At 39.0% G+C, this 22,272-nt stretch overlaps 1 protein-coding gene across 1 annotated transcript in view; it reads right to left on the minus strand.

Annotated features, from left to right (window-relative positions):
- Positions 1 to 795: 795 nt before the first annotated feature.
- Positions 796 to 22,272, minus strand: part of LAMC1 (laminin subunit gamma 1) — a 138,263-nt gene continuing 116,786 nt past the window's right edge. The window contains exons 19-28 of the mRNA XM_020984371.2: positions 20,496 to 20,701; positions 18,939 to 19,018; positions 17,112 to 17,249; positions 15,111 to 15,255; positions 12,781 to 12,930; positions 12,476 to 12,590; positions 11,793 to 11,992; positions 10,772 to 10,930; positions 5,845 to 5,944; positions 796 to 3,921 (exon numbers count right to left, since the gene is read on the minus strand). Coding sequence (XP_020840030.1) covers positions 3,665 to 3,921; positions 5,845 to 5,944; positions 10,772 to 10,930; positions 11,793 to 11,992; positions 12,476 to 12,590; positions 12,781 to 12,930; positions 15,111 to 15,255; positions 17,112 to 17,249; positions 18,939 to 19,018; positions 20,496 to 20,701 — 1,550 coding nt within the window. The 3' untranslated portion in view covers positions 796 to 3,664. The remainder of the gene's footprint in view (positions 3,922 to 5,844; positions 5,945 to 10,771; positions 10,931 to 11,792; positions 11,993 to 12,475; positions 12,591 to 12,780; positions 12,931 to 15,110; positions 15,256 to 17,111; positions 17,250 to 18,938; positions 19,019 to 20,495; positions 20,702 to 22,272) is intronic.

A 22,272-nucleotide genomic window follows, 5' to 3' on the forward strand; every position in this document is an offset into this window, starting at 1 on the left:
CACAGTTCAATGTGCTCCTTGGACTGACGCTCTGGGTGGGACCAAGCATGGCGTAACTACCGGAGACATGTAGGGATATACTGTGGGCATCTCTTAGGGAAATTTTCTCAGAGAAAGCTTTAGAGGGCACTAGTTACCAATTTACTGACATATACCCTTTCATCTCAGGGTATGTTGGAACTTGTCTCTCCTAAAGGAGAAACACACTAGCCAGCTATTCTGTCAGAGGGGGATACATGGGTATCCTACACTCGAATACAGATAGAATGTGCGACAAATGGAAAAATCATTAAGACCATTTAATGAGGACAACTCATTCCTCATTTAAGAAGTTTTCCCTAACCCCGAAATCTCTTTCAGTCTTCATCACTAGAAGACATACTCTGATTTATTATAGTGGATACAGTGCTAACCAGAGAAAGATGAGTTCAAAATCTGTCCATGACCCTTTCTAGTTATGTCACCACAAGGACAAGTTAAATTCTTTGAGCCTCTGTGTCCTCATCTGTAAAATGGGGACAACTCTGGTACTCACCTTACAAAATCATGTTGAGAATCAAATGAGACACTATATGTGAAGTGCTTAAAATGCTATTACATGTCAGTCGACATGGTATTCGATATCAAGTCTCTGGAGAAGATAAAGCCACGTGGAATCACCTTTTCAGAAAATCATCCATATTAACAAGATTTTTTTACCCTTTATTCTTTACCACTTAAAATTTTTTTTTACTCCTATAACAAAGTTCCTCTCTTTTTTTCCCACAAAGTCATACTCAGACAACACCAAGTATATGAGGGGTTACAAATATTCAGACTTTATTATAAATAAAAATACTGTTTTATACATAAAAAACGCCAAGTGTTGCATTTTGTTCACCTTCCCAGACAGCAAGACTGCAGAGATTAAGGCGAGAAACTCAAGTGAAGGCACGTAAAAAAGGCCACAGTCAATATCAAAAAGGAGCAAATTCCAGGCAAAGAATAGCCGTATTCATACACTCCTCATGACAGCCATGTTGTCAATGCCATTACACAATGGACAGACAGTTCTACAATGTAATAATGGCTGTAATGCAGGGGTGCAATTGAAGAACTTCCTTATAAAGAACCTTTACTTAAAAAATAAAATTCTGTTAAAAAAAAAAACACCACACCACCACAGAGTTGAGGAAAGGAAAAACAAAAGGCCAACAGTCCCTGACCTTGGCCCAGGACTAGCTGGCGTGCACCTGGTAGAAAGGATGGGAAGAAATCAATGCTGGCAGATTCTCTTGTCTTTTCCTGCAGCCTTGACCAGGAGATGAGTGTTAAGATATTACCACCTTATTACAAAAGCTGGTCAGAAAATACTGATGTGAAAACTTGGCGTAAAAAAAGCAACTGGTTTTATGGTAGCAAGAGGGGCCTGGGAGATGCAAAGGGGTCAAAGGGCAGAGGAATGCCAAGTCACAGAATTTTTGGTAAACTCTAGCATGCCCTAGGGGGATAGCAAGGGGAGAGGCATATTCAAAGACTAAGTGTCCTCCCCCATCTACCCTCCTATAGCACTGTCCCTGATGCCTTATGGAAATCTAACAATTAAGCTCTCACATTTCACATACACCCACACAGGGATGACATCCAGGAAATACACTTCTACCTGGACCCACAACAGTGCTGCAGACCCCTATAGTAGCACCCCCTAATGCTACTAACACACAAGTCAGTTTAGCATTGCTATTACCTAACAGACACAAAAGACTCTATAGTCTGCAGAAGTAACTGTTCAGGGTAACCTGGTGCTGTATCTGGGGGATGTCTGAGGGCTTCTTTTATCTTTAGAGACCGTGTATTCAGGTAAACAGTTATCTACCAATACTATGGACTACAAATACTGCAAAAACAAGGCAGTGGGTACAAAGGAGGGCACTGGAGGGGAATACTGAATCCAGAGGAATTATAAATGGAAAAAACAGTAACAGGCACGAGAAAGTGTGATGCAAATTGTTGTGCTGGTTAAAAGCAAATGTGGAGGGAAGAGGAGAACAGACACTGTCATTCTGGAAATAGGACCAAGTATATTTACATAAATTTCTTAATCTATAATTATGATAAACAAAACAAACAAAAAAACATTCACACAAAAATATAAATTTGAAATAATTAATAGCACCAGTGTGTCAGATAATAGTTTCTTCCCCGCTACGCAAAGTACAAAGTTGCATAGTGTTCAAGGCTATATATGAATCTCAAAGGCAGGGAGTCGGGGCGTAAGAAGAGGGCTTCTGTACTGTGATCTATGGAGAAAAATCACAGGGCTGAGGATAAAAAGTGGAAAAGCCAAGTAGGAAGCTCCCCGAGAGTGCTTTCCCTCAACATAAAGAAGAGAGAGTTTTTGCAACGGGTGAAAATTATGAGGTGGAGGCTTCTAGATGATGGCAGCAGTTGTGGGACATACTGAGAGTGCAACTGATAAGCCACCAAGGCTTAGACACAAACGGGGTACTCTGGTGTGATTTCTGACAGCGGGAACACTGAGAAGACAGGACTAAAGGGTTTAGAATTTCATCTCTCTCCAGGAGAATGCAAGGGAACTTGAATTAATTCCAAATGAGCAAAAAATTTTATCTTTTTGTAAGTGATGTGAATAAAAAGGATTTTTTTAAATCAAGGTCTTAGTGACCAATTATTCTGCCTGATGATTTAACACTACCTCCAAAACTATTATATACCCCAAAAAACTGCTAAATATTGACTTATTTTTCTTAAAAAAAAAAAGACTTCAGTGGTTATTTCATTCTTACATAAAATCTCTCTATATTAACTCCACATAGAGGGATGCAAGTCTTTTGGTGAATGCAAAACAGATCCCCATCTTAAGCTGCCAGCCTAGAGAATTAGCTAACTACCCAAAGATTTGGGAAACGGTTTGCTTTTCAGGCCATGAGAGGCTTTTGAGGAAAACTTTAAGCCCACTTCTTCTGTCCTGGGGGCTGCTAAACAACAATATAAATAACAGCATCTTTTAAAAATCAGCAGGTGGCTCAGTGTATTGCACTCAGAACAGATGGTAAAACATTTGGTAGACTGCTACCAAAATTCTAACTGGACACTACTTTTGGCACAGGGATGTTGATTTCCTTTAAAATTCTGCTGAACAAGGGGCAGGGCTCCAGAGGATCATTCCTTTCCCTGGAGGTGGGGCTCTCCAAGCCTTTCCATTGCTACTTTAGTAGCCACTGTTTCCTTCATTTTAAAAAAAAAAAAAAGAAGAAGAGATCTGACTAGAGCGAGGAGTGTCTTTTAGATGGCCATTCGAGAAGCAGGCGCCTGTGCTTCCTGCGCCTTGTCATACAATGGTTCACGTACAGCTGCATCTGTACCACTGTACTGTAATCCAGGACACTTTGTGTCCTTGTGCAAATCGAAAGGGAGACTGTTGGTAAGGTAGGGTATTTTGGGTGGAAGAGAGAGACTTTATAAAAGAAAACCCTTTGATGCCCAAAGATAGAAATTTAATTTGCCTCTCTTTGAACTTTGCAACTTTTCCTGGTTCATAAAGAACAGCCACCAAGAGCAGCGGAGAGGAGGGGTCTGAAGGTCATCTGCGTTCGAAGGCACTCCACAGCCTCACCATCCCTGCACCAGTCACTGCGGGAAGGCCCGCCCTGCTGACACGCCTTTAGGGTTTCTCAATGGAGGGGGTATTGAAGCAGCCCGATGGCAAGCTCTTCTTGATGTCTTCTAGGTTGCTAATGTCTTTCAAGATTTCCTCAATATCTCTGTTGTAGTCCACAATGGCAGCCTCTTGTTTCTTGGCTTCATTTTCCAGATCAGATACTTTTCTGTCGAGATCACTGATCCTCATTTCATCTTTGGCTTTGTTCAGAGTGCCTTCGATCTCATTCAGCTTGTTCAGGTCTACAGTGCCCAGCTGCCCTACAGAATAAGAAAGTACAGAGACAAGTGGCAATTCCAGGAAAAGACACACCCCCGGAAGCCCTTAACAGACTAAGCATGGCAGCTCTAACCAGGCAGAAGGAGCCTGCAGAACGTGACTTCTAAAGAAGTGACACAGTACATGGAACATAAACAATGTATGCAAAGTATAAACACAGTTTGACCTTAATCCAGCTGGAATGACTCATAACACACAAACTAACACTTGTTTGATTGGTTTTGTTTGAGAAAACATTTACTTCCATTTTCTGTAAAATATTCTCTCAAAACAAATCAACAAGCATTATTAAGTGCCTACTTTACAGGTTTATTGATAACACAACAATGACCAAAAACCCTCTAATCTGGAGATAAGTGTTCTGGACCTCAAACTTTATGTGTGAATTTTAAAGGTCATTTAATTTCCACAATGGAAAGACAGCTATGTAACATTTAATCCAGTTTGCCTATGTGACTGGATTGTTATTTTAGTGGCATCCAGTGTAACATGGTAATTTTCAGTCTGTTGAGTATACTTTTAGACTTTCTCACTCCCAAAAGATTTACTCAAGGCAAAGTAGATCAGTTCTCAGGATTATAATGCTTTAGGGGAATTGGAAGGAGAAGGAGAAAATAAATTAATTACCCCCTACAAGAGATACTAGTCTAAGAATGCTGGTGCATTTAGGTTTGATTTAAAATCTAGGGGGGAAAATTTTTAATAGGTTAGTCTTCCATAAGAAACTTAGAGAGAGAGTTTAAAAGATATGTTTTTTGGGTTTTTTTTTTTTAGTATTAGTGAAGCAGTGAAAACATAGTATAAAATAGCTGTTACTCTTGCTGGCAAACTAATGACTTCAGCTGCTTGAGACAGACTCCAAACACCCCCTAATTTAAGAAAATAGAAGATAAAGCTCTCCTTGCTGTAAGACTCCCTTATAGGTAGAACTCCTTTGTAATGACACAGTTTGGTAGTTTAATCACCGAACTCACTTGTACAGAGCCCAAGAAAGCTTTGCTTCACAATGAAGTTTGCTCCACCTCAAACACTATTAAAAATGTTCCAGGATATTAAAGTTTTCCTGCAAGCTCAACTTTCACCACCTATTTTCATTATCTCATCTAAATGTATGTGTGAGCACCAAGAGGGATTCTGGACAAGGATGCCAGGTCTAAGACTTTTCTGAAGGAATCCTTTGATTGAGACCCTTCATCTTAAATGGATCAGTCTATTCAGGATACTGATGTCATTTACCAGGTAGGATAATTTGAGAAAGTTTCTATTTTTAATATAGAGTTATTATTAAATAAACATTTAGAATCACTGAATTTTTAGATCATGAAAGAACATTAGAGATGACCTAATTCCTAATGACCAATCCTCTTCTTTTACAAATAATACTGAGACCCACAGAGATTGACTTGATCAAGCTCATACAATTAATTAATGGAAAACGTGAAACAAGAACTTGGTCTCCTGGCTCTCACGCTAGGGCTCTTCTCACTAGACCAGAATTGTTGTACTGATTCAAATGAGGAGGAGGAGAAAGCACTAGCAATGTGAACTGGGTGTGTCCTTTACTATGAAGAGGTTTGGCTCCAAGTAGGCATTTAGTGAAATGTTAGCTTAAAAAGTAAGGTAGTGATATGAAAAGATACATAGTTCCTAAAGGAAATAAACCCTTTTACATCATCCCTATCTACTCCTGACCTTCAAAGAAAGGTCCTTTGATGACTGACAGTCATGTTACGAGGCAATTTAAAGAAACAAAGACTGAAACTATGTAGCATAAATTTAATGAACTATTTTAGGGCAGCTTGATCAGATAAGCCTATATCATATAATCTGCTTTATGCGTCAAAAAAACCTGGATCCTGTATATGTTTTTTGGTGTTTAAAGTGGTCATACTCCTACTACATACCAAGTTGTTCCAAGAGGTCATTGATGATGGTGAGAAGGCTACTAACAGAGTTCTTAGCCTTTCTTGCATTAATCTCTGCTTCCTGAGCAGCCTGTGAAGCCTGTAGGAAAAAAGTATGTGAAATATGTCAGTAACAACAACTTTCCTTTTTTCTTTTCTCAGCACACAGAAAGACTGTACTTTCTGACTTGTACTCTCTTTCTTTCTTTTTCCTTTTTTAGGCAATTGGGGTTAAGTGACTTGCCCAGGGTCACACAGCTAGTAAGTGTCAAGTGTTTGGTCTGAGGCCGCATTTGAACTCAGGTCCTCCTGACTTCAGGGCTGGTACTCTATCCACTGCACCACCTAGCTGCCCCTTGTACTCTCTTTCTAAGCTGACAAAATGCCAATTTCTCTCTTCAGAGAGATGGCTTCTTTCTAGATCTTTCAGTAAAGAGGTCTGAATCATTAAAATCCAACCCACAGCAATACTGGTAAACACACAGTTCATATAATACTCATGCTCTCTGTAGTTACCTTTTAAAGATGAAGACTAGTTCCATCTGTCACCTTTCTCAATAAATCAAGATATTTGTAGCCCCTTGGGAGGGGGGCGGCACATTCTGTAGGATTATCAAAGAAGTCATGGTTGCTAGAACTATATTGTTCTAACCCTAAGTATTTTCATAACTAAATAAATCTCTTCACCCCACTCCTCCAAAGAAAATTAAATTAAGATTAAATCATTTATGACAATACTGTTCAGATTCAGAATAAGCCCAAAGGTGAATTTATTAGGGAAAATTCTATGTAACTTGAATAAATACAAAGTACATGAGTCACAGGAAACTGTGATCAAAGAGGAAGCCACTAAAATTTTAGAAAGCAGATGGTTTCACTGGTCTAAGTAAATGTAGCAAGGATAGAAATGAGTGATTCTGAGATACCTGACATGAGAGTTTGTTGCTTCACAGTACACTTTTTACAGCATTTTATTTTGAAATTTCTATCACCTAGCTCTTTTGCAGGGCTCCTAATGTTCATCAGGGAATGACAGAAAGTTGCATAACAGAGTATAATTCTATAAGACTGGCACAAGAAAATATACAGAATAAGGGATTTACAAAGAGATAGTTTTACCCCCTCCTCCAAGTTTCAGCAGCTGTCTTAAATCAGCATGTTCTCTTCTTTTCATCAAACTTAAGGTTTTCAAGGCTTAAAAAATTTTACTTGACCATTAAATCTAAAGTTCTACTTATGTCCTCTGTAATCCTTATGATGAACCCTAGCTCAGATAACCAATAATGTTTTTTAATGGTTCATTTTTGGAATTTTTATTTCGATAACTCCTAAATTTTAATTAAATATGGGAAGAGAACTGTTTTGCCTTCTAATTAGTAAATGAAAGCATATACAACTTGAAACGAAGCTAGTAAGACAGAGGTGTCAAACTCAAAGCCAGTAAAAATCCTAATGCAAGAACCCAGATTAAAATGTAATTTTTATTTTCTAAGTCAGTAAGTAGCCTGCAGATCCAGTTCTATTTGAATTCGATACCACTGTTTCTAGAGATTCAAAATTCTAACCCTTCTAAGGCAGAGTATTTTGGGTTGGAGTATTTTTTTAGTTCATTAATTCCTTAATGTTAATGAGAAAAGATTACAACAAATTTGGCTACCCTATCTATGGGGTATTTTGCCACTTGGGAAAAAAACAAACATTTTACAAAATTACCATCAGAGGAACGTTCCTATTATCTAGGTGAATATCTAAAAATGCTGGGCACTCTACCAGCAGTCTCTTTCCACAAACATTTTCATCATGACTGTGGGGAAAACTACACGTCCACTTTGATTTTTAAGTTTCCAATTTTTAAGGCTTGGATAATAAAAGTCCATTTTAGAGCCTTAGAAACACCTGTATGTTTAAATAGGTATTTCTGAAAATCATTTTGATATTCCAAAGCACTGTTTGTTCTTTGAGAGATAAGACATCTGAATTGCTTAATATCTGGAGCCTGCATTTATTCAATTGTTCTGAATTTCCCATCACCATACCCCTCCAACACTCTCTGTCCACAAAAGTCTTGGTGTTTTGTTCTCGGTTTTCAATTAGTAAATCTTATTCAAATCAAATGTATATGTCATCTCATCAATTTGGATATAACCTCTAACTCATCCATGTTTCTCAAGTTCTTTTTAGACACCGGATCTGGTATCCAATATATGAGCTATACCTCCCTCTCAGTTTAGTATTACTTACAATTCTGATAAGTATACCGCCTATACCTTCATCCAAGTCACTCACAAAAACACACACTAGAATAGAACCAAAGACAGAAGAACCCCGTAGCATTCCACTAAAAACCTCTCTCAGGGTTGGCAATGAATCTATCAGCGTTTTTAAAGTACCTTCTACGGGGCAGCTAGGTGGCACAGGGGATAGAGCACCTGCCCTGAAGTCAGGAGGACCTGAGTTCAAATCTGGCCTCAGACCAAACACTTGACACTTAATAGCTGTGTGACTCTGGGCAAGTCACTTAACCCCAATTGCCTTAAAAAAAAAAAAGAAAGAAAGAAAAAAAGAAAAGTAAAGTACCTTCTATAAACCAGAAACTATACTCTAGGCACAGAGGATTCCAATACAAAGAAAAATAATTCCTACTCATATAAGGCGCTAACATTCTAAGGGACAAACAAGTCTAAAAGAACAAATACAAAGGTTTGGGGATGGAGGGCATAAGGAATTAAGAGGATCAGGAAAGGGTGATTTCTATGAAGTGGAAGTAGATAGGCAGTACAAAGGCAAAGAGAGGAGGGATGGAGGATTGTGAGGAACCCAGAGAGGGCCATTTTAGCTTGACTGCACAACTGAGGGCTGGGAGGGCTTACTAATCATGTATAAAAAAAGGCTAAAAGATAGGTTAGGGCCCATAAAGTGAAGGGTTTCAGAAGCCAGACAAAAGAGTCTACATTTAATCCTAGAGCCAATCAGTCAGATGTACACTTAGGAAGATCACTTTGGCAGCTAAGAGGAGCACCGACTGAGAGTGAAGAGAGCTCTGAAACAGGGTGACCAAAGAGGAGGCAGCTGCAACAATCTAAGCAAGTGGTGTTGATAGCATGAACTAAAGTGGAGGTTACGAGGAGAAGGATCCAGGTGCAAAAGATGTGGCAGAGACGTACAAGAAAAGATAGCACTGGCTACATGGGATGACGATGGTCCATATCTATGAATGGAATTGTAGAATGTTGATTTTCTCCATAAGGATAAAAGGAAAGCCTGTCAAATGCTTCAGTATGATCTAGCTACACTAAGCTCCTGACATTTCCTTAATGTAGCAACTGGGAAATAAGGTCAGACTGATATGACATATTTTATGAGTTCCCATGCTGATTCCCAGATCACAGCTCCCATAAGCATACCCAAATATTAATAATCCAATCTAGAAATCTGCCAAGATTTAGCACCAAAGGTCACTGGTCTAGTAAAGCACCTTATAGGCCACCTTTTCCAACCCTCTCATTATCATAAATAGGGAAACTGAGGCTCAAAAGGAGGAAGAAATATCCCTAAGGTCACAAGTAACAAAACCAGGATTCAGACTCAGGCCATTTGTCCCCAACATGGTGCCCTTTCCACTGGACCATGCTGCTTCTCAGCACCTTACTCCTCTGAGAGACATAAAGGAAAACAAACAACAATAACAAACACAGAGAAAATTCCATAAGAAATAATATCTTTGTTACTATTTCCAATCCAATGTGTTTTATTAGGTTTCCAGCTCTCTGGAGAACTGCTCTTTTACTCTGGGAAGATGCTCTCAATTACAAGAAAAAACACCATGACACAGTATTTCTCTCTCACTAAACTCCAAATATATACACTTAAAGCAGCCTAGTAGCTATTCAAAATTATGGAGCAAATGCAGCAAGGTCTATCCAACTAACTCTCTTCAGAGGTTCTACAGAGATCAGAGAATATGTTTCTAGATTTCAGTCTTCGCATCTGTAAAACAAGGGGATTGGACTAAATACATTTCTAAGGTCCTTTCTACGTCTTATGTTCCTTAGCTATCTTAAGTTCTATTTTAAGATATTATTTTCCTCACAATAATTTAAATGTTTCTCTTTAATCAATCCAAACTTTACACACACACACACACACACACTTTTTACAGTTAAACCCTTAAAATACACATCCCAAAAAGAAAATCCAATAGGATTTCTACTTGAGATAATGCAACTTTTTATGGAAAATAAGGAAAGTGGAAAGAAGAGTACATAAGCACAGCTGATTTGTTGTATTAACAAGCATAATACTTCCTTCTTCTAGTCAATTAACTCTCACATACGAATATCTTTCTTCTAAGTAGTGAGACAAGAAAGGTCTTTTGAGCTCCCTCAAAGTGCCTATTTAGAAATATATACTTACATTAGGATCATTTTTTTTCATCTAAGTTCACATATTTAAGTCACCTCTTTGATCCTGAATTATAATAAAGTCCTTCAAAAGCATAAACCTTGGCTCTGAGAGAGCAAGAAGAATCTCTTTTTTGTCCTTTCTTGGGCTTCATATACACAAGACTTCTACTTATGATATTACAAGCTGTTTTATATCTATATGTCATCACGAATGGAATAATCTTGAAGTTGTGGGATGATATTTATGATGAAGGGGGACATCTTCAAAAATAGCACATCTCTGGTAGTTCTTCCCCTCCCCAGTACCCAGCTTTTGGGGTATAGGAGAGTAATAACTATAGAGCTGTGCATCTCTGCACCACAAACATCCACCAGGAATGTGGAGACTGCCCAGCCCTTGAGCCAGTGATTGAAGGGCAGAAGCCTGGGTTGCACTTGGTCTTCCCAAAAGCTCCTGCTCCTGCTGAGCAGTCCCACCCTTCTTCATGGGGTGACCAGGTACAGAGAAACCCCAAATCACTCACCATTCCTGCCATCATCATATCTTGGTCAGCGTCATCTTGCTTTTTCTTCAGTTCCTTTTCTGCTTCTTGTAACTGTTTCAACATTTCATCCACCTCTTTGTCCAAACTCGTAACATCTGCAAAAGTTCTTTCTGCCTCTGCTTTGGTACTGGTGGCATTCTAAGTGGTAACACACAAATATTACCCTTTTTATTTGTTCTAAGACATTTTCCTTCTATTCTTCATGAGACAATTAAAATGTATAAATCTCAAAAAATTTTGAAGTATAATTTACTAAATTACCTTTCACAGATGTTTTGGATTCTTTAAATCCAAAGCGTCATGCATACTGGATTTCCTAAGCAACTTGGAAGCAGAACATAAACCTTATTTCTATTTCGCTACCTGCAGCATGCCAATAACCAAATGCCAATCTCTGGATAATTTATTTTAAGATAAACTGACCATAACTTTCTCGCCTAAGTATCCCACAAAAACCAAGGACCTGAATATTCAAGTGGCCTACAATAACAATCAAATAATGACTGGCTATTAATATCAGAATAAGCCACAGTCTTAGTCATTTCTATTTCTTAGCTTTTACACTGATTTCCAAGGGAATGGAACTAAGTTCCAGAACAAAGAAACTTCAACATAAAGAAATCTCTTCAAGTTATGACCTTCTACCCTTGGCCCAGCGAGGACAACTGCATTTACTGAAATAATACCTTGGTAAGTACTAACTTGCTAGATAATGATAACAGATGGCATTTATACAGAACTTTAAAAAGTCTGAAAAGTACTTTGTAAACATTATCTCATTTTATTCTCACAGCCACCCTGGCAGATAGGTGCTATTACTGCAGATGAGGAAATTAAGGCAGTAGAGGCTAAGTGACTTGCTCATGATCACAAGGGGAAAGAAAATATTTTGTCTCAAGCAAAGAAGAAAGATCATGTGATATTTTTTTTTATTATTGGGGAAGAGAAAAAGAATTGAGAACAAAAAAACCCCTTTGTTTGGAGATGCCAACATACACACCTTCTGCACAGCCCCTGCGATCTTCTCTGCCTCGTGGGCTTTGGTTTTGGCTTCAGTGGCATCTGCAGCCGCATTGCCCAGGGCCAGCTCTGCCTCTCGTGTCTTTTCATTGGCCTCAGCAATTGTCCGGTTGATGGCAGGGATCTTCTTTAGGGCCTCCTCTGCTGCTGTCTTGTTATCATTTACTCGTCTATCAAAATCTAAACGGACATTTAATAGTTACCAACAATCAGGAAGGCATTGTAGTGAGATTCCACAGGGCTTTGTAAGACAAATCTCATAAGCCAAGGAAATAAAGGACAAACAGAACACAGACTGACTGCTAGATGCCTGGGAAAGAGCAAAAGACATTGAAGTATTCACTAATGGACGTGCTGGGGAGTAGCTAGCTGCCTCACTGCATCTCTTCTTCTGGAGCAAATATTTTTTACTTTTGTATTTTCTATCTAAGAAAGGCAGCAGGTAGTACTGTAATCTAGAACCGCAAACAGATTTTAGCAGAAGGCACTATGTATCAGTAATCTTGTTATAGTCTTATTGCTTTAGGATTGAAGGCAAAGCAGAAGAAATTTAAAATGACAGTTTTCATCTATCAATACATATCCAACTTTAAGTCACATGAAGACAATGACCCAGTAAAGGAATATCACAAATTTCTTTGTCCCAGTGGTTTTCTCTTCTACCTTTCAAGTTGTTGAGAATATCATTGGCTTCTTGTAATGTATTTCTCCCCTTTTTAGCAGCTTCCTCAGCAAGAGCCTTGGCAGCATCAGCTCGGGCCAAGAGTTGGTCAGCTGTCTATAAACACATGACAGAGCAATGAGAAACTCCAAGACAAAAGGCCTCCTTCTCACTAGACCAGGCCATCATAGCAGTAGGCATGGCCGTTCAACAACAGCAGTCCAGTTAGTACAACCTCCTCCCCTCCCTGGTGCTCCCATCCTGGTCTCAACTTCTAATAGTCATGTAATTCGCCCACCAGCCTCACCTGCTGCTCGGTCTTTCCTTTGTCCAGGAGGTCCTTCACCTCAAGCTCCTTGCCTTTCATGTCTTCCCGGAGGTCCTCATAGTCCCTTAGCTTCTTGTCCATCATTTGGTCCAGGGCCTCTGCTTCCTTCTTTATCTTATTAGCCTCATTCTTCAAAAAACAAAGAAAAAAGATCAGTTTATTTTAAAAAGGCAATGATACTTCTGAAGAGTGCAGTTCTGAAATCCCTAAGGCTCATGGTACAAATTCACAAAACAGGTCATGATTTGAGAGCTAGGACTTTTGGAGGTAGTTTTAATGGCGAAATTGAGTGCCATAAAAATGCCAAACAAATCTCTGTGAGGTAATAAGTTCAACAGCACAAACATGCAGTGTGTGTGTGTGTGTGTGTGTGTGTGTGTGTGTGTGTGTGTGTGCGTGTGCGTATGCCTGCGAGTGCCCCAGGACATTAATAGGCAGACTGAAGACAATTCAGTTGTAAGGCCTTGAGATACAGTAGGGAATTAGGAGAGTGCAGAGAAGACACATCTGCTTCCGTCCTTTTTGATGTAATTAAAAGCATTTTGACATGATTCTTTTACTAAAATTCTTCTTAGCAGTAAGAGGGGGTGTTACACTAGTATTGCTCACTTTAATCAAATCTAATATATTAAAATACAGATTTACATAAATACTCTTCTAAATTCAATTCAATAGCATTTGTTACAATACATGGCACTGGGCTAGACAGCTGGGGACAAAAAGAGAAAAACAAGAGCCTGCCCTCAAGGAACTTGTAGTTTATGGGAGAGTGGTTGTGGGATATGGCATGCATGGATGAGTAAAATATATGAAAATGGGCCAAAGAAAGAGCTAGACAAAGTGCCTTTTGAGGAGTCAGAGAACAATTTTAGTCTGGGGGGAAGGGGGGGAGTCATGGAAGTCTACCCAGAAGTAACACCTAAAGCTAAGCCTTAAAAGCAGATAAAGATTATGCAAATCTATAAATATGGGAAATGGAAGTAGGTCAGTGTTGTCAGAGCACAGCATCCATGCCACAGAGTCATATGAAATAAGGCTATCAAGGTAAGTAGTAGAAAGTAGTAGAAAGACAGTAGGGTGTCTTTGAGGCTGAGGGGTTTGTTTTCTATCTTCAAGGCAAGGGGGAGCTATTAAAGGTATTTAAGCAGGGGAGTGACTGAGTGATGGACTTGTGCCTGAAGGAGTTAATTCTGCCTCGGGTGAGAATGGTTGGAAAGAGGAGAGGACAGATGCAAGGAGGCCAACTTAGGAAGCTTTGATAGTAGTTCAGACAGGAGTTAATGAAGGCCTAAACTAGGATGGTGTCCATGTTAATCGAGAGAAGAGAAGAAAAAAGATGTGTTTAGAGAATCCACAAAACTTGGCAACTAACTGGATATGTGGGACAAAAGTGAGGGAAGACTCAAGGAAAACTCAAGGGTTACAAGCCTGGATAACTTTGATGATGACAGACAGACAGACAGATGATAGTATTTACATAATTGCTTTAAGGTACAGGAAGAGACATATATGTAATTTCATTTGATCTTCAGAACTACCTAGAGAGGTAGGTATTGTTGTTATTATTATTACTATTATTCCTATTTTACACATGAGGAAAATGAGGCTGAGTGTAGTAACTTGTCCAGGGTCATAATCTACTAAGTATGTGAGACAGGATCTGAACTCAATTCTACCTGAATCGCAGCCTAATAGTCTACGTCTGTCCTGCCTCACTGAAAGGATATCGATGCCTCAAAAAGAAACAGGAAAATTTAGAGGGAGGGCAGATCTGGTGGGGAAGACAGCTTTGGTTCTAGACATGTGGCAGAAGGGCAGACAGGACATCCTGGGTGGGCATACAGAGCAAGCTGCTGGAGATTCAGGGGGGCTATTTGTTTGGATAAAGGATTTCACTTTTGTAAAAGCTTTTGCCATAGGATTAAATGGCTTTCTACTGTTCAGCAGTTATTGTTTATTTTAAATAACACTACTACACTTAAAAATGATTTAGACTTTAAAATGATTTCAATTGGACGTTTATTGCTTTGTCAACAAACTTTGTGCTGGACACTGTTAGGTGTGAAGGACTTTCTAGCAACAGAGCAACTGCATAAAGTGAGGCACACTTGTAATAATAATTGGGCTCAGGCATTGTAAGGTGTGGCCAGCTTACCAGATGAAAAGAGACAAGGAGATTTCTTATCCAATCACTCTAAAATAATCATGACACTTAACAGCTCGTGTGTGTGTGTGTGTGTGTGTGTGTGTGTGTGTGTGTGTGTGTGCGCGCGCGCACGCAAGTGCATGCATACACAGAGACTCCACACCTCAAGGGCCACAGAATCCACAGGTGTTAGCTGGGCAACACTAGCATAAATCTCTACAGCCTTGTCTCCAGCTCGTTTTGCCTCTTCATGTACTCGGGTAGCCTGCTTCTCCAGATCTCGGGAGAGGTTCTTCGCTTGTTCATATCTAAGGAACAGAAGATAAGACTTAACTAATAACTGACATTTCAAGAGTCTCGGTAAAACAATCAGTCCACAAACATTCATTAACTGGTTAGGTCCTATGCAAAAGTGAGAGAGGCCTCACCTCTTTAAATGAAGGGTGGAGTTTGCCTTCTACTGGGAGGATGGTAGAGGTGGAGACACAATGTCCTGACAGATAATGACAGATAGTGGGATAGGGACAGACACAGATTTCAATGGAACAGGGAATTTTCAGGCGAGGGAGCTCCCTCTTCCAAAGCCAGAAGCTTCTCTGCTGGGAAGATGACAGAGATGGGATGGATGAGGGGGAATCAGGAAAGGCCTGTGCAAAGTATCATGGCAAAGAGAGGAACTGTCATGCATAAGCAACAGCAAGTGGGCTGGTTTTCATCCAACACAGAGTATGAGAGGGGGACTAACATGAAACCAGCTTGGAAAAACAGGGAGAGCCAGATGGCTTTCAATGCCAATGCAGGAGCTTGTGTTTTGGCTAAGAGGCCTAGGGCATCACTGAAGCTTCCAGAACAGGGCAATGCTTTAAGAATATCAATTTGGCAGTTATGAGGAGGATAGACTGGATGCAGGGAGAACAATTAGGAGACCATTGCAATAATCTAGGTGAAAGGTCAGGCTGATTTTGGTGTGAGTGGAAAGAAAGGGATGAAGTAAAAGATACTGTGGAAGTACAATATATGAGGATGATCAGACATGGGGCATGAGTAAAAATGAAGGATGGATCATGATGATTCCTAGGTTTAAACCTGGGTAACTGAGAGGGTGGTGGTGCCCCCAATAGAAGTAGGAAAGTGAGGAGGAAGGGTGGGAGGAAGGGTGAGAAAGACAATGATAGCTAGCATTTATTTAGTGCTTCCTCACAATCACCTGTGAGGTAGATACTACTATTATCCCCATTTTATATGAGAAAACAACCTGAAAGAGGTTAAGTGACCATGGTCACAAAACTACTAAGTGTCTAGGGCATGGTATGAACTCAGGTCTTCCTGATTTCAAGTCCAAAGCTCTATACAATGCCACATCTACATGCTTAATAATAAAGAAAGATAACAAGTTTTATTTTAGACATGTTGAGTTTGAGAAAGCTATGGGATACACTGAAAAGTAGATTTAAAGCATGACTGAAAAACTAGGAAAAACAAGAGCGAAAATAATAAATTAGAGGAAACATTTTAGCATATTTTTCCTAATCCAACTGAACCATTAGTAATTATTAATAAAACTGAAGCATATTTCAATCTTTGCGACAGCATTTCTACCAATTTGAATGTTCTCAACAAACTGCCTACTACGTACAAGGTACTGTGAAGGTGGTTGGGACAAAAGACATTAAAGGAGCTTCCATTACACTGGCAGGATACAACACAGCAAAATGCCAGTGACATGTTAAAATTTTATTTAATATCAATACATAATTAAATTTAATTTTATCCTATTATTTTTGTTTAAAACCCACAGACCAGCTTCTTTCAATCATCAGTATCTTCAGTGCATTAGTTTATTTTCTCTTTTCCTCCATACCTACCATGGCTATCTCATGTTCCTTTTAATTTTTTGTATTTCTTTAACATTTCTTATTTCTTTAACAGTTTAAATGCTTTGATTAATTATTCTTTTATCTGCAATTCCAATAAGCAATCAAGTAGACTCAAAAGCCTTAGCTCTGCTTTCCCTGACCTAACTCCTGTAGGACATTTCAAAAGCACAAGTAAAAGACCATCCAGAACATGCTCCAAATACACCAGAATTTAATTTCTTGTTGCACTGTCACTAACATATACACCCATCTAAAGGGCTCAACAAACACTTTTAAATTAGACTCACTTCCTATTAAGTTCTTCAATTTCATTTGCTGTTTGATTCTCTCCGGCCAAAGTCCTCAAGAGCAGATTATAGGCTTCAGTTGATGTATCATTGGCTGTCTTGGCTACTCGTACGATGTCATCAGCCTCTTTTTTATGTCTATGACAAAAAAAGAAAAACAAGTCCATAAAACAGAAGCTGCCCTAAGAATGTCCCCTCAAAAAAAATATGCTTATCCCACCTACATAAGACATTTCAACCAAACTACCAAGAAGTAGCTTGGACAAAGGTGTCACAATGAGAATACAAATAAATAAACCTGTATTAGAACAAAAGCTTAAGATTATAGTTCTGTCTTAATGCTACTCATAGGCTAATGTTAATATCAGTCATGCTAAGACAATCCTGCCCCTAACAGTAGGACAATATTAAGAAAGGCTTCACAAATGAACAGAACAGACACATCCTTGCAAAATCATCAGGGACTTCACAGCTCATAAGATAGCATCACTGAAGTATTTATCAGTTTACTCTAAGATTACACAAGCAAATCAAGATAGGGAAGATCCATAATATAAGTGGTTAAAACTAGATCTTCATGAAATAAGCTAAAATCCCAAAACATCTGATGGCAATAACTATATCAAAATAGGAAAAATTATTATAGGAACTGAGTTTTTACATTATGCATGCATTACATAATTTTGCACTATTCTCTAAAAATGTGGGAACTGACACTAGAATAATTCTTTATGTTAAAAAAAAAATCACTGAATTCAGCAAAACTTCAGAAATACAATAAAATCTCCTTAGTTTGGAATTTGTGGTAATCTGGACAGAAGCTGGGCATAGGTTTAACTCCTTTTACTGACTTGGTTGGGCAAAATGATTTCCTTGGAAAATTAACAGTCTAAACAGAATAAAAGGTATATAGTGGTAAATGTTTAAACTACTTGGGATAAGCTGAATTCAAGTATTCGAAATTAATTCAGAAGCACTGAACAAATTACAAATGGCAAATGCTAATTACAAATCATTCTCATCTAGTCACAAAATCAAGCCTCCAAAGCCCCCAACTATGTATCACTTTGTTAGCCTTGTTGAAAATACTGCTTATATTTCAGAGTAAGATAATGGCACTTCTTAAAAAATTCCATTCTAGGCTGACCAGCTTTCACACCACTCAGTCTGAACTACTGAGACTTTATCTATATCTTTATGAGAAAAAAAACCTCAGCACTGTTAAGGCTCTCCAATGCAAGATCAACTGAGTTTCAAGGAAAAAATGTTATCTAAACAATGAAGGTCCCTAAAGGTTTCTTCTATCTTCTGGCACTATTATGGAGGATTTGGTTCACTGCTGTTAGCTTTTGTGTGATGGATGGATTCCCTCCTCATTCATGTTTTCTTGTTTTGGTTTTGTTTTGTTTGTCTGTTTTTTTCTGAAAGCAACTCAGAATCATTTGAGTGAGCACAAGTTTTCCACTGTGAATCTTTGGATGGATATCTTCAATAATTAAGAACTAAATTATACATGAAGAGAAGTCTACACAGCATCACATACCACACAGCCGAATTCGAAGTTCCCAAGTTTAGCCATATTTAAGTAAATACAAAACCAGAATGTTCTAAATGCCCCCAGACACTCTGAGCTCCAAGGCAGAGCTTTTACACTGATTTTACAAAGGAAAGAATGGATAACAGCAACAATAACTGTAAGGTGACAAAAGAAAAAAATTTAGGAAAGAAGTCTAACTTCCTAAAAGTTGGTTATGTGAGAAAAAATATACAAATGTGGGGAAAAATACAGTTAAACTTTGGTAATAAATACATGAATCTAGAAATTACCGTTCAGCAAGTTTACGAGCCTCTTCTGCCAATAGAGTCATGTTGTTAGGATCCCCAGTAGAATCTGGTTGAGCAACTGACTGAAAATGAAATAAAATAAAAACAGGACTTGCACAGAGAACTGAACTGTACGAATTTAAATAAAGGAAGTGTTTGTGAATGTCAATGGTAAGTATTATTTAGCAACATTTTCACCTTTCCAAAGATTTGTATTATTATAAAATCGTAAGAGCTAGAAGGGACCTCATAGACTACCCAATGCTTCTACCTGTGAAGCATGAGTCCCTTCTATTTACAACACATATCCAACAAGTATTCACCCAACCTCTGCTTGAATACAGTCAGGAAATGGGACACACAACGTCCAGAGGCATTGAAAACTGCTGTCCCTTTAACTTCCATGTACTACCAGTCCCAAGTCCTCCTCTCTAGGTTCAAAAAAGAATAAACCTAATTCCTCTTCCATACTTCAGCCCTTCAAATAAATATTTGATGTTAGTGATTCCAGCCCCATTACGTCTCTTCTATAGGCTAAATATCTCCAGTAACTTTGGCTGTTCATCATATGAAATGGTTTCCAGTCCCGTCAGCAACCTAATCACACTCCTCCAGACACATTTTAGCTCAACGCTCCTCTTAAAATGTGGCACACAGAAGTAAATTTAATCATTCATATTGTGATCTGACCAGCACAGAATACCACGGGATTAACATCTTTCTTGGTCTCAACACTATCCTTCTACTCCCTTCTCCCCCTAAGAACTCCAGACCAAATCCCACCTAACCAGGTTCCACCAGTAATTATCCTTTCCAACACAATACCCCAAGGACCCCGGAGACTTGCTGTCAGGACTACCACAAAACCCAAAGGACCAACAGGCCTTCCCAACTGCCCTGGGTCAGAATTCAAATCCATGCAGTGTACAAAGGGTAAGTGCTTAATAAATACCTTTCTATCCTACTCCAACTTGAAAGCCCAAGAGAGGACAATAACTTTATGTCATTTGTTGACAATTAAAAGACCCGGGTCTTCTTCAAATAAACTGCTGCGTAGCCAGGTCTCTCCTACTCCATACTTGTAGAGTGGATATTTTTTGAACCCAACTATCATCCCTACTGTCTTAGAAGGACGAAGGAATGCTAGATTTTCCACACAAGACTTATTTCTTGACATCTCTATGGGCAATGCTATGATAGCTCTATTTTCATAAAATGACATCAAGAGAAGGTTGTGTAGTAGAGTAAAGAAAAGAGCAATAATGGACTGGGAGTGAAAATCCTGGGTCAGATTCTGAAACGGACTCTCTGTGGGTTTTGAGGCATGTTTTTCTACTGCCTGGGTGTCAGTTTCTGAATTTGCAAAAAGAGGGAATTAAGCTAGGCTACATTCTCTCCAAGGTCCATTCAAGCTCTAAAAGCCTAAAGTCTTTATTATGGAGTACTACAGAAAGAAAGAAGAGTAAAAATAGTTCATGATCTCCCTCCCAGTAACAAAATACATTGCCAGTTACTATGGTGGACATCCTCTGTACATCAAACTCCAACAGTAACACTCACCACATTGGCAATGGCCACTTTTGCTTTCTCCAGTTCTCTGGAAGCAATTTCAATGAGCCTTTCTGTGCTCTCAACTCGTGTGCGGGCTTGCTCAGCTAAATTTCCTGTCTCTTCCACAGTGCTCCGGATATTCTGTAAGCGACTGATTTGGCTGGACAGGGTATTATTCACCCTCTGGAGGCGATCCATCAGGTTCTGGTCTATATCTAGAAATGGATGTGGGGGGTGGGAGTGGGGAGAGAAAGTATACAATTTGAGGGTGGCAGAAATCACTCTAATTAAAATGTAGGGTTGGTGGCTTACTCCATGAGGTGCAACTTACTTGGCATTTCAAAGTGAACATAAATAGACTTACTCTAACGGTTTTGATCTTCAAGCTCATTCTAAGTGATAGCTGCTGTCATAAACACAAAACAAATATTAACTGAAGGTATCATCAATCCCTAGGGCATGTTTGTCAAGATTACATAATTTCACCTTGGCAAATCACATGACATTTTAAAATCAAATGGAATTTTTTTTTCTCGCTCTTTTGATCTCCAAAAATCTTTTCATTGTGAAATATGTGCAGTTCTTAAAAAAAAAATTTGTCTATTCATTTGACTCTACACCTGAATACTTCAACTAAACCCTATCCTCTACTCTTTAATTTCTTGTCTCTTGTCCCCACTCACTCCTTGTTATACTGTAACTGTCAGGTACCCCGCCATCCAACCTCTCTATTCCTACGTAATACTAAAGGCATAAGTTATACAACTTTTGCTAGTGGATCCACTACAAATTCATGCTGTTTAATCTCAACTTGGCTCTCACTACAACATGGCAATCTTTTTATTCTTCCATGATTGACAATCACAGTGTAAACGTTCTCTTTTTCTCTTTTCTCCTCATCCTACACCACTTCCCTTGCATCTTTTACTTGATTGAGAAAATGAGGTCACCTGCCACCACCTACTTCACTTCTCAAATCCCCACTATTATCGACCTCCATTCTCGCCTTCTCTAAATTTCCCTTATTTCTGTAAAGTGTACTAAGTACCTTCCTTCCAGACATCTTCTTTGCAACCTGAACCAACTTTTTCTAGTTCTGCCTTTGAGGCTATACAGAAAAAGTACAACCCTTCTTCCTCATGAGTCTTCCCTCCCCCTCATCTCACATAGCCTTGTGAATTCTACCTCTGCCCTAGGTCAGGCCTCACCCACCTCTCATTAGGAATATGATGAGAGCTGCCTAACTGGTCTCTCTACTTTCAGTCTCTCCTCCCTGCAGTCCATTCTCCACACAGCTACCAAATTAATGTTCCCAAAGCACAAGTCTGACCACAGCACGTCCTTTTTCAAAAACTCCGGGGACTTCTTATTGCTTGTAGGATAATACACAAATTATTCAGTTTGGCATTTAAAGCTCTCTACAATATGGTTAACACCTACCTTTATAAATATTTTATATTATTCCCTTTCCCATAATCTATGTTCCAGCCAAAGTGACCTCCTAGTTTTTTTCCTTGAACCCAATATACCCTCTCCTATTATTTCTGTTCCTTGGCAGAGGAATTTCATGCCTGAAATGTACTCCCTGAGTCTTTTAGAATTCTCCACCCCACTTCTATCTTTCCTCTTTCTCTCTCTCTTAATCCTCCCCTGCCCCCACTCCTCTTCTCTCCATCCCTTCAAGTGAGAATTTGTAAGTTACAGTCCCCTCAGTAAGTTCTCTGAAGGTAAGGACTGCTTCATTTTTATCTTAGAATCTCTAACACCTTGTACATAACAGCCATTT

The sequence above is a fragment of the Phascolarctos cinereus genome, unplaced genomic scaffold (genome assembly GCF_003287225.1).
Source record: "Phascolarctos cinereus isolate Bilbo 61053 unplaced genomic scaffold, phaCin_HiC Scaffold_5;HRSCAF=322, whole genome shotgun sequence".
In the NCBI taxonomy this organism is placed as follows: Eukaryota; Metazoa; Chordata; class Mammalia; order Diprotodontia; family Phascolarctidae; genus Phascolarctos; species Phascolarctos cinereus.